Source organism: Erythrolamprus reginae, chromosome 2, assembly GCF_031021105.1.
Source record: "Erythrolamprus reginae isolate rEryReg1 chromosome 2, rEryReg1.hap1, whole genome shotgun sequence".
NCBI classification, from domain to species: Eukaryota; Metazoa; Chordata; class Lepidosauria; order Squamata; family Dipsadidae; genus Erythrolamprus; species Erythrolamprus reginae.
The window spans coordinates 155,409,222-155,421,921 of NC_091951.1; the positions used below are offsets into that span (position 1 = coordinate 155,409,222).

At 43.5% G+C, this 12,700-nt stretch overlaps 1 protein-coding gene across 1 annotated transcript in view; it reads left to right on the top strand.

Moving 5' to 3' along the window:
- Window positions 1–12,700, top strand: part of UTP18 (UTP18 small subunit processome component) — a 29,694-nt gene that overhangs the window by 8,645 nt on the left and 8,349 nt on the right. Inside the window, exons 3-6 of the mRNA XM_070740040.1 lie at window positions 3,887–3,982; window positions 5,055–5,137; window positions 6,584–6,675; window positions 11,844–11,969. Of these exons, the coding sequence (XP_070596141.1) occupies window positions 3,887–3,982; window positions 5,055–5,137; window positions 6,584–6,675; window positions 11,844–11,969 (397 nt within the window). The remainder of the gene's footprint in view (window positions 1–3,886; window positions 3,983–5,054; window positions 5,138–6,583; window positions 6,676–11,843; window positions 11,970–12,700) is intronic.

Here is a 12,700-nt window from a genome sequence, read left to right on the forward strand (position 1 = left end):
CTGGCAAGCCTATGTGCTAAAATGAAAGTGAAACTAAAGCTGCTAGGAGGCAAATTGCTGCAGGGAGAGGCAAAGGCTGAAACTGGCTGTTTGTTTTTTGCTGCAAGAAGGTAAGTCAATAACTATAAATGTCTATAGAATGTTCAAATTACAGTGGTACCTCTACCAATGTTCCCTCTAATTTTTTTTCGGTGTGGGCGGAAAAGTATAGTGTCTGTGTGGCAGTCCCTTTGGGACTGGGCGGCATAGAAGTATAAATAAATAAACAAACAAACAAATAAGAAAAAATTCCCTTCTTTTTTATTAAAAGAAATTAATAATAAAACAAAACCAAAATCTATTACTATTACTGTATTACTAGCGTCTCTTTTTCCATCCCTGTCTCCTCCCCCCTTGTGTGTGTGTGTGTATGTGAACTCTTGAACCATTTCCAATAACAGGTGAGGGCTATTGGAAGTGGTTCAAGAGTTCACACACACGGCTGGGTTTTTTTTCTCTGTTATTATTTGGGTGCTTTTTACCATATGCTTTAAATCAAGTCATTTCTCTCTCTTTCCCTCTCCCCCTCTTGCTCTCTCTCTCTTTTTCTCACTTTCTCTCTCCCTTTCTTTCTATCTGACTCTGTCTGTTTCTCTCTCATTCTTTCTCTCTTGTTTTCTTTCTTTCTCTCCATTGCTTTCTTTCTCACTCTCTTGCTTTCTTTCTCTCTCTTGTTCTCTCTCTTGCTATCTCTCTCCCCACCCTCTTTCTCTCTCTCTTTCTCACTTTCTCTCTCCCTCTCTCTTTCCATCTTGCTCTGTCTCTCTCTCTCTCTCTCTCTCTCTCTCAGCGAGGGGGCTGCGAGAGCGCTTTCTCCGAGCGCTTCAGGAACGCCTGCCCTGCCTCTACTGCAGCCCCCTTGCTGAAAGCTCGGGACGAAAGTGCTCCCAGCGAAGAGGCTGTAAGAGGGGCAAGACGGGCATTCCCGAAGCGCACAGAGAAAACCCTCTCACAGCCCCCTGGCTGGGAGCGCGGATGAGGAGGAAGAGAAGTTGCCACCGCCACGGGAGAAGTCACGCCCCAAGGCGGGAGGCGGAGAAAGCCGGAGAGGGGGCAGATCTGGCGGGGGGCAGCGGCGAGAGGCCAGGGGCGCGAGGGGGCCGGAGGCACCGTGGGGAGGCAGGGGCGGCCGCGGCTCCCTTTCCTTCCACTCACGGCTAGCAGGGGGATAGGGAGGGAGCGCGGCGCCTCCGCACTTTCGTCGCTCCCCCCCCCCAAACTCCAATGCCCGGCTCGTTGCGTGCCCTTGGAAAAGGGTGCGCGGGTGGGTATTTTGGGGTGCGCGCGCAGCTTACAGGGGACAGTGACCTCTACCTAAGAACCCCTCTACTTACAAACTTTTCTAGATAAGAACCGGGTGTTCAATATTTTTTGGACTCTTCTCAAGAATCATTTTCCATTTACAAACACAAACCTCCGAAACTGTAACCGGAAAAGGCAGGGAGAAGCCTCTGTGGGGCCTCTCTAGGAATCTCCTGGAAGGAAACTGGGCCTCCACCATCCCTGTTTTTTCCCCAATCACACGTATTATTTGCTTTTACATTGATTCCTATGGGAAAAATTGCTGCTTCTTACAAACTTTTCTACTTAAGAACCTGGTCATGGAACGAATCAAGTTCGTAAGTAGAGGTACCACTGTAGACTTATTTTTTAAAGATTGTTTTATTATTGTTCTATATAACTTAACAAAATGAAGAAGCTTTTAAAAATAAATGCTTGATCTGAAGAAGCCCAGTGCTATTGTATTTTCCTTTAAATAACAGGGAATACTTCCAGAAAGCCACATCAATTTTAAAGATCTATAAAAGTATAATCTGAAATGTCCTGTTTTATTGTGAAGTATTAGTATTAAGATAAGGCAGCTGAGTTAAATCCTGACTAAGTTGTGTTTGGAGTAGATCTATTTAAATAATTGGGTGGAGTTAGTGTAATTAAATTTAAGAAAAAAAATTGGGATTAATATACTGCCATAATGTACATTTTTTCAATTCTTTGCTATTTCTATGGGTCAGGTACACATGCACAGAAATACGTAGCAAAAATGTATATTTTCTGTGCTGTTTGCTGTTTGGCAAATTGCTGGATGGTAGAGGCCTCTTTTCCTTGTTTTCCTCCCTCAAAATTAAGGTGCATCTTAGAAACATAGAAACATAGAAGACTGACGGCAGAAAAAGACCCCATGGTCCATCTAGTCTGCCCTTTTACTATTTCCTGTATTTTATCTTACAATGGATATATGTTTATCCCAGGCATGTTTAAATTCGGTTACTGTGGATTTACCAACCACGTCTGCTGGAAGTTTGTTCCAAGGATCTACTACTCTTTCAGTAAAATAATACTTTCTCATGTTGCCTTTGATCTTTCCCCCAACTAACTTCAGATTGTGTCCCCTTGTTCTTGTGTTCACTTTCCTGTTAAAAACACTTCCCTCCTGAACCCTATTTAACCCTTTAACATATTTAAATGTTTCGATCATGTCCCCCCGTTTCCTTCTGTCTTCCAGACTATACAGATTGAGTTCATTAAGTCTTTCCTGATACGTTTTATACTTCAGACCTTCCACCATTCTTGTAGCCCGTCTTTGGGCCCGTTCAATTTTGTCAATATCTTTTTGTAGGTGAGGTCTCCAGAACTGAACACAGTACTCCAAATGTGGTCTCACCAGCGCTCTATATAAGGGGATCACAATCTCCCTCTTCCTGCTTGTTATACCTCTAGCTATGCAGCCAAGCATCCTACTTGCCTTTCCTACCGCCCGACCACACTGCTCACCCATTTTGAGACTGTCAGAAATCACTACCCCTAAATCCTTCTCTTCTGAAGTTTTTGCTAACACAGAACTGCCAATGCAATACTCAGATTTAGGATTCCTTTTCCCCAAGTGCATTATTTTACATTTGGAAACATTAAACTGCAGTTCCCATTGCTTTGACCATTTATCTAGTAACGCTAAATCATTTACCATATTACAGACCCCTCCAGGAATATCAACCCTATTGCACACTTTAGAGTCATCGGCAAATAGGCAAACCTTCCCTACCAAACCTTCCCCTATGTCACTCACAAACATATTAAAAAGAATAGGACCCAGAACAGACCCTTGTGGCACACCGCTTGTAACCTGTCTCTGCTCAGAATACTCGCCATTAACAATAACTCTCTGATGTCTATGCTTCAGCCAGCTTGAAATCCACTGAACTATCCAGGGATTAAGTGAATCTTACACTCCGGTGTATTTTATACTACAAAGAATACGGTATATCTTGCCTTTCCTCCAGTGAGCAGAGTATGTTATATAATTGCCTCACCATCCCTCATATTATAATAGCCAGATGAAATCTGAATCTTTACTTACTGAACCATAATGAAATATTAATGTATATTACTCAGCCAAAATGAAATATTAATATAGGATCTACAATACTGTAGCTTTTCTCAATTTAGCCAGGCCATGCTAAGAATTTGGGAGTTGAAATCTTGGCATCTGGAAGATACCTGGTTAAAGAAATCTGATCTAATATATGATAAGAGTATTTCATTTGTCTCATTTTTATATAGTTTAACAACCGTACTTTCCTGGACATGTTCAAATCTATTAAAATATATATCATAAAGATAAATAGAATAATAATAAATACAATAATAATATGATTGTCATGCAGGACATCGTTAAGCCATCTAAAATTGTAAAAAAAATACATCCTGTATTAAGGTACAGAAAATCACCAAAAAATTTACGTGGATGTATCCAAATAGTTACCAGGAGTGAAGCTTGGAATCTTTATCTTTTAAAAATATAAATAAGTAGACAATTGTATGAATTTAGCATATGGCTTTGTTTTCCCAGAATTGACATGACGCATCGACATCGGAAAAACATGATGAAAAGCGATGCAGAAAATAAGCTTTCAAAAACAAAGCTTCAGAGAAGATTTCAAGAAGAGTATGTTTTATTGGTAACATATATTATTTTATATAATGCTAACTTTGGGGTTTTTATTTCAGTTAAAATCTGAAATGTTTGCATTGAATGCAAGAAGTAGCCACACCTTTTTTTCCCTACTGCATTCCTAATACATGTAACCTTCAACCTATGACCACAATTAAGGCCAAAATTTTTGTTAATTGAGACATTTGTTTTTTGCCCCAAATTGTACATGAGTTTTGCCCCATTTTTCGACCTTTCTTGCCACAGTTGTTAAGTGAATCACTGCAGATGATAAGTCGGTAACAAGGTCGTTAAGTGAATCTGGCTTTCCCAGAGACTTTGCTTGTGAGAGGTAGAGTTGATCACATGATCATGGGACATAGCAAGTCAGAAATATGAGCTATTTGCCAAGTATCTGAATTTTGATCACATTATCATGGGGAAGCCTGCAAAGATTTCAACTTTGAAAAAAAGATCATGTCACATTTTTCAGTGCCGTAGCTGAATGTTCACTAAACAAACTGTTGTAAGCTGAGAACTACCAGTACAAGATTCAATGACACAGAGTCACATTTGTGGAATACAGAATGTACTATACAAAAAAAAAGTTCAAATGTACTATATCATTCATTTCAATAATTCTTCCATTACACCGTGTGACTGGAAGGCCAAGGAAAGAAGGATCATGCATTACAGTAGTACCTCTAGATACGAGCTGCTCCACATGCGAGTATTCCAAGTTACGAGCCGCGACACAAGCGAAATTTCTGTTCGACACCGAGCTCAAATTCGGGATACGAGCCGAGCTTCCACTAGGTGGCGCAAGAATCTCCTTGCTTCCAGTTATCTCTGCGCAAAACACAAAATTACGAGCTCGGGTCTGGAACGAATTAAACTCGTATGTCGAGGTACCACTGTATTGGGTAACAATGGTCACCCATTTCCCCCCATTTCTTGCCTTTTGTCCCTCACTTTATTTGCTGCTCATTCTCTGATTCTTCATATTTTGCTGACAGTAAAAGTAATTAGGAATTTTTGACTTATTTGGACAACCTGCTTTGTCTTTAGTAATAATATTACTTTACAGATTTCAGGGTGCCATGGGAACAACTCCTTCCTGGGCACTGAGAAGCACGAAGAACAAAACCAAAAGGAAAACCACAAATGAAGGTACCGTATATACTCGAGTATAAGCCGACCCGAGTATAAGCCGAGGCACCAATTTTTGCCACAAAAACTGGGAAAACGTATTGACCCGAGTATAAGCCGAGGTTAGAAAATGCAGTGGCTACTGGTAACTTATAAAAATGGAAAACAATAAAATTACATTAATTGAGACATGTTTTAGAATATTTATTTTAAAGAAAACCAGTAAACTAGCTCTGTAAATTTAAAAGAGGGTAAACAAATTAACAATATTAACAATAAATTAAAAAGTAAAAAAAGTAGCTCGATCAGGAAGCTAAAACCTAAGAGTTAAAATCCTTCAAAACTGGATTCCTTCTCATCATTAATTGGATTTACATTATTGTTCTGTTTTTATATATGCTGTGAGCCACCCTGAGTCCTTGGAGAGGGATTGCATACAAATCCAATTAAATAAATAAACAAACAAACAAACAAATAAGTGTATCCAAAGAAGAGCTTCAGCATTAGCTGCTGTGAGGTTATCAGCATAGAAAACCAAATAGATAGATAGATAGATAGATAGATAGATAGATAGATAGATAGATAGATAGATAGATAGATAGAAATAGATAGATAGATATAGATAGAAAGATAGATAGACAGACAGACAGATAGAAAAATAGATAGATAGATAGATAGATAGATAGATAGATAGATAGATAGATAGATAGATAGATAGATAGAAATAGATACAGACAGATAGATAGATAGATAGATAGATAGATAGATAGAAAGAAAAATAGTTAGATAGAAAAATAGATAGATAGAAATAGATACAGATAGATGATAGATAGATAGATAGATAGATATAGATAGAAAGATAGACAGACAGACAGACAGACAGATAGAAAAATAGATAGATAGATAGAAAGAAATAGATACAGATAGATAGATAGATAGAAAAATAGATAGATAGAAAAATAGATAGATAGAAAGATAGACAGATAGAAAAAGAATTCCTGTCTAGCTCTGCCTCATAACACATTATTAGATCCTATCCAAGCAAGGACAGCAACTACCACAAAATACCATTTTTTAAACAGTTTAAATCCTTTCAAAGGAGGGGGAGGAGAATCTGACAGCAGGCGGCCTTTTTAATCCGACTCACCATTGCAAATGGCTGCCTTCTTTGCTTGAGCTAGGGAGAGGAACTACGGCGTGCGAGAGGGGACAAAAGCTGGTGCCTCCTCGCTCTGGCTCAAGCAATGGCGCCCTCGTGTGGTGACTTTGTCAATGACCCGAGTATAAGCCGAGGCTGTGTTTTTCAGCCCATTTTTGGGGCTAAAAAACTCGGCTTATACTCGAGTATATACGGTAACTCATCATTGATTGCCTGTATTAATAGAAGACACAATCTTATGCAGACATACTGTCTGTGATATTTAAGCACCGATTAATAATTATTGACAAGGATTTCCTCTGCTTAAGGTGATACTGAGGATGAAGAGGATGATGATCTCTTGCACAAGACAGGCAATTTTGTGATCGAGTCAGACTCTTTACCAAAAGGCATTTTACAGGTAAATAAAATTCAACTTAATTTTTATTTATTTCTGTTTCTGGCAAGCTTATAAATGGGGAAGGGTAAGCATGAGAGCACTGAAGACTTGTGAATGCTGCCCTAATGCTACTGATGCCATTATTATATCTTGAATATGTTGTTATGTTGAAATATAATATAGTTATGTGGAACTTCAGTAATGTTCATCAGCTCAAGGAAAGAGTATGGTAAACATTTTAAATAAAACTTATGTTGGATGGAATGTGTGTTTACATAAGAATCCCTTGGAACTTGGAACAAAATAAATCTCAAAGTACTATGAGCCTTCTGCCTTGAACAATAGTGGAAATTCAGAAGTTCTTTGGTCCTTTCTCAACCTAGCTTGATGTTCAGAATAGTTGTGCCCAACCTACAGAAATATTAATGTAGGCTTATTGAAAAATAACAGATACCGTATTTTTCAGAGTATAACACACACTTTAATTTTTGGGGAGAAACAAGATGACGCTGCCATCTTGTAAACACAGTGCTGGTATTCCCAGTAAGCTCCCTGTGCCTTTGCTGCCTCCATCAGAGCCTGATTCTGCAAGCGGCCCAAGAAAGTGCAGAGGTCATGACTCGGTGGGAAAGCAGGCAGAGGGGGATCGGCTTTTTCTCCTGGCCCAGGAGGAAAGAGCAGATGAGTCTGCAGAGAAGGAGGCGGAGGGCATGCAGTTCTGAGATGTGCATCAGGGAGTGGGGAAGGAAAGCATTTTCAGATGGAATCAGCCGCTGCCTGAAATACAATGCAATTTTTTTGCCTCACATGCCCTGTCTTTGGAATTGGGAAGGGGATGGTGGGTCTGCTGCCCGAAAACGTTTTCCTCCCCATTCTCAAAAATGAGGCGCGCGGAGGCCAAAAAAGTGCATCACATTTCATACGGCAGCCAATTCCAGCCAGTGCTGCCACCAGAAAATGCTTTATTCCCCAATGCACATTGCAGAGCCGCAGAGCCTCCTTCTCTGCAGATTTCTCTTTCCTTCTGGCCAGGTCTTCCGCCTAAAACACAATTCCCTTTTTGGCAGAGGCCAAAAAAGTAGCTATGGTAACTGCCTGAAAAATACTGTTCCGAGATCAGCGGCAGGAGCGCTTGGAATTGGTTGAAAACCACCGTCCCACCACATTTTCAGGAGGGCGCACAGCTCTGCAAATTGCATCGGGGAATCGGGCCAATGGGCAGCAGTGGCTGGAAAGAAGATGTTTTGCTTTCAGGGCTCCTGGGCACGGAGAGGGTTTAGGCAGTGGCGACAGGTCTTCACATTGCTGGGGAATGAAATCATCATGGCCATTGTCTCCCTGAACTGCCCACTGGGTGGCCAGAGGGGGGGGACCAGCTGTGAACCGTGGAGCCAGCCTTTTTTCGCTGAAGCCACCAGGCAGAAACCACCCCAAACATCCCAAAGAGGTTCGTTCTTCAGGATATGCCCCGACTCTCTTCCCAGAGTATGTGAGGGCTAGGATTAGTGAAGGGAAAGTGAATAGTCCCTGCAGATTGCAGGAGCACCCCAATAAGTTTTCTGGAAAAGAACTTCTCAATAATCTACACCCTCTTTCCCAGCCCAGTCTCTGAGGCACTTCTTGATTGCTAGAGAAGGAGGAAGAGGATGGCGTAAAGCAGTGTCACCTTAAAGCAAAGCTTTCTTTCCCAAAGGCTTTGGTTTAAGGTGGCGCTGCTTTACGCCACTCTCCTCCACGATCCTCTCCACGATTTCAAAAATGGCACCTTCAACACCAGGATCAGGAAAGAAAGCGTTTTCAGGTTGCAGTGCCTGTTGCAGGTGCTGCTTTTGGAATTGGGGAGGGGATCTGCCATCTGAAAATGCTTTCTTCCATGATCCTTGCATTCCAGGCTGGAACTGTCCACTGCCTGAAATGTGGTGTACTTTTTTGGCCTCCACACATGCCGTTTTTGGAATTGGGGAGGGGATCATGGTGCTGCCGCTTGAAAACACTTTCAAAGAGTCTACATTGAAATGAAAATGCAATGGGTGAGGCTACATTTGAAGTCTAAGACGTACCCAGATTTTCACCCTCTTTTGGGTGTGTGTGGGGGGGCGGGGAGGTTTGACTTATACTGCAAGAAATATGGCAATGAAACAAAATTGAATCAAACCATTGTCTCAAAAAGCAAGCAAATATTATTTTTGAGGTTTTCAAGTTGGACACGCAGCACGAATAGCCATGCACAATCACAGTGCTTAATGCACAATGTAATGTATAATCACAATATCCTCAAGTTATAGCCATTTATTTAGTGACCATTTGAACAGACTGGAAAAAATGGCTTATTGGTTACACTTTTGAACATTGCAGCATCCCCATAGTCACGTGATCAAAATTCAGATGTGTGGCAACTGGTTCGTATTTATGATTATGATTTGTGACCTGACAAGTAAAGTCAGTGGGAAAGCCAGATTCAATCAACAGCCATGTTATTATTAAACAACTGCATTGATTCACTCAACAACTTTGCAAGGAGAGATGTAAAATGGCGCAAAACTCAATTGTCTTGCTCAGTTAAGTCAAGGACTACATATATATGCTTTAGGATTTGGCAATACAACAATAGAACTTCTTATAAGACATGCAGAATATGCAAGAGCAAACTGACCTATACATTCTAAAGTAGTACAGTAGTCCTCAACTTATAACCATTTGTTTAACCACTGTGCAATGTTATAACACAGCTGAAAAAAGTGCTTATGACTAGTCTTCACATGAACATTATAGTGTCCCCATGGTAACAAGATCAAAATTCAGGCACTCAAGGGTATGTATTAAGGTTGCAGGGTCCCAGAATCACTTTTTGTGACGTTCCCAGAGAACTTCCAACAAGCAGTCAATGGTTGAAGGCAGGTTTGCTTAATGAGTGTGATTTGCTTAATGATCACAAGAAAAAAAGGTAGTAAAATGACTACTTTGCTTAACAATAGAAGTTTCAGTCCCAATTGTTGTAAGTTGAGGGCTATCTGTATTAAATTAACCAGAAGTAGAAGTCAACTTTATTATCAGGCAGACAGCATTATCTTTATCCTCCTCCCTTTTGGTAACTAAAGACAACAGCAACTGGTATGGAACTTGCCACTGCTATTTTAATTGACTCTCTATTTCAAACTTCCCAAATCTTCCTTTCTTAGATGATTTTTTTTTTATCTTTCCCCCCTTTTTTTTTGTAGAATTTGCAGTACCATGGGAATAAAATAAGTTTTATTTTTCCAAATAATACGTAATGGCGATACTGTATTCAGAACTTTTTAAATTCAGAATTTTTCTTGTCCATCATTCACTAAGTGCTATAATTTATTGAGACATTTCATCCTTCCAAATGTTCTACAGTTTTTGTATTTTTGGTATTGAATATTTCTATATTTTAAATCTCACTTACCCCTTTAATAGCAAGTTCATTGAAATATATTCTAATACAGGGGTCGACAAAGTTGTTCAGAATCTAGGAGCCAGCCAAAAAATTTAGGAGCCAGAATTTTTTTAAAGCAAACTTGGTTTTTTGCCGAGTCTCCACCTGACATCGCTTTCACCCCCTCTGTCTCCTCCTTCCTCTCTCATCTCTTTCCTTCCTCTCCCTCCCTTTCTCTCTTTCCTTTCTCTCCCTTTCTGTCTATCCTTTCTATCTCTCACCCCTTCTCCCTCTTTCATTCCCTTTCTCTCCCTCCCTTTCTCTCTCATTCCTTTCTCTCCCTCTTTCCTTCCTATCTCTCTTTCTTTTTCTCCCTCCTTCATATCTTCTTTCTCTCCCCCTTCCTCCCTCTTTCCTTTCTCCCCCTCCCTTTCTCTTCCTTTTTCTCTATCCTTTCTACTTCTTACTCTTTCTTTCTCTCCCTCCTTCATTCAATTTTCTCTCCCTCCCTTTCTCTCCCTTTCTCTCTCTTTCCTTTCTCTCCCTCCCTTTCTCTGCCTTTTTCTCTATCCTTTCTACTTCTTACTCTTTCTTTCTCTCCCTCCTTCATTCAATTTTCTCTCCCCCCCTTCCTCCCTCTTTCCTTTCTCCCCCTCCCTTTCTCTTCCTTTTTCTCTATCCTTTCTACTTCTTACTCTTTCTTTCTCTCCCTCCTTCATTCAATTTTCTCTCCCTCCCTTTCTCTCCCTTTCTCTCTCTTTCCTTTCTCTCCCTCCCTTTCTCTTCCTTTTTCTCTATCCTTTCTACTTCTTACTCTTTCTTTCTCTCCCTCCTTCATTCAATTTTCTCTCCCCCCCTTCCTCCCTCTTTCCTTTCTCCCCCTCCCTTTCTCTTCCTTTTTCTCTATCCTTTCTGCTTCTTACTCTTTCTTTCTCTCCCTCCTTCATTCAATTTTCTCTCCCTCCCTTACTCTCTCTTTCCTTTCTCTCCCTCCCTTGTTCTCCCCTGGGGCTGCCTGTGCCTGCCCTGCACCACCCAACACGGACGGACAGCCCCCGGTCGTCGGTTCGTCGCCCCCCACCCCCCCACGGAGGGAGATCAGGCTGGCGAGGGCGGTAGAACTACGTCACCAGCCACTGGAGGGAGATCGGGCTGGCGGGGGCGGCGAATCCACCTCCCCAGCCGCGCGGAGGGAAATCCGGTAGGCGGGCGGGTGGCCGCGGCTCCCTGCGCGCCCCTGGAAAAGCGTACAGGGAACGGTGCCCGGGGCCGCTTTAGCCGCCCCCCCTCCCCCCGCCATCTCCCCGCGACTGCCTGTGCCGCTGCAGCCGCGCCGCCCCCCCCGCTCCCACCGCCAGGGAGAAGGACACTTGCCGATGACGACAGGGAACCTTCAGCTGGGCGGGCGCTGCCGTGCCGGTGCCTCCGACCTCCCGGTTCCTGCTCGATGCCGCGGTTTCTGGCGCTCTCCTGCTGGGCCCCAAAGACGGAAGGCGGGAAAAAGGCGCGAAGAATGGAGCTCTCCTTCCTGCCTGCCTTCTTTGGGACCCAGCAGGAGAACGCCAGAAACCGCGGCATCGGGCAGGAGCGGAGAGGTCAGAGGCACCGCAGCGCCCTTCTAGGCGCCAGACAACATTTTCTAGGCGCCACTGGCGACCAGGCGCCTGGGTTTGTCGAACCTTGTTCTAATAACAATAGAAATTTTCTACTTAGCTTTTCTTTTTCTTTTTTTATGTTCTACTTAGGTTTGCTGAGCTCTAAAAGCACTGTATATTCATATTCTGTCTTTTAGATGAAAAATTGTTTGCACGTCAATAATGAACGTTTATCAGATGCCAAACTAACAACTGTTCAATTTCATCCTACTGCTCAAGTTGTTTTGACAGCTGGGCTCGATCGATCTATGTCACTATTCCAGGTAAGAACACTGTTACCTTTAAGCTGCGCGGGTGTGTGCCCGCGCAGCCATCAGGTCCCCCCCGCACACTAACTTGTTGACGTCATGCAAAGCCACACCGTCCCGGATCACAGGGAGGGGAGCTCTTCCCCAGGTCAAGCGACGGCGAGGCCCTCCCGATGTTCGCCCACCGCCCAGGCCCCGCACTGGGCCGCGCTGGGGGCTGCCCCTTGGAGCCGGGGGTGACAGGCCTAGCCTAGGCTTACTTGGCCCCGGTGTGGTCGAAGCACAGGGCGGAGTAGGCGGCGGTGGCGGCTGCTCCAGGCCCACCCCCGAGCTGAGCTTCCTTCGGCTTCCTTGGAGGCAAAGCTGCAAAGCTCAGCAGCCGCCCACTCTGCCCTGCGCTTCGGCCGCACCGGGCAGCTCTGGTAGGCGCGGAGCAGCAGGGCAAGCGGCGAAGGTGGTGCTGCCAAGCGTAGGTCAAGTGGGAGGGCACCGGCAGCAGCGGCACTGAGCAGTAGCCGCAGGGCGGCGGCAGGGCAGTTGGCTGCAAGGCACCGATGGCAACGGATGGATGTGTTGCAGGACGTCGTACATGCTGGCACTGTGCTGGGCATGGGGCTGGCACCTTCATCCCGGCCCAGCCAGCGGGCCAGTGCCAGCCCCGTGCCCATGCGTAGTACAGCGCCAGCAATGTACGGCGAGCCTCCGCCGCCGGTGCCACCGTCTTGGAGCTCCTGCTTGCAGCCGAC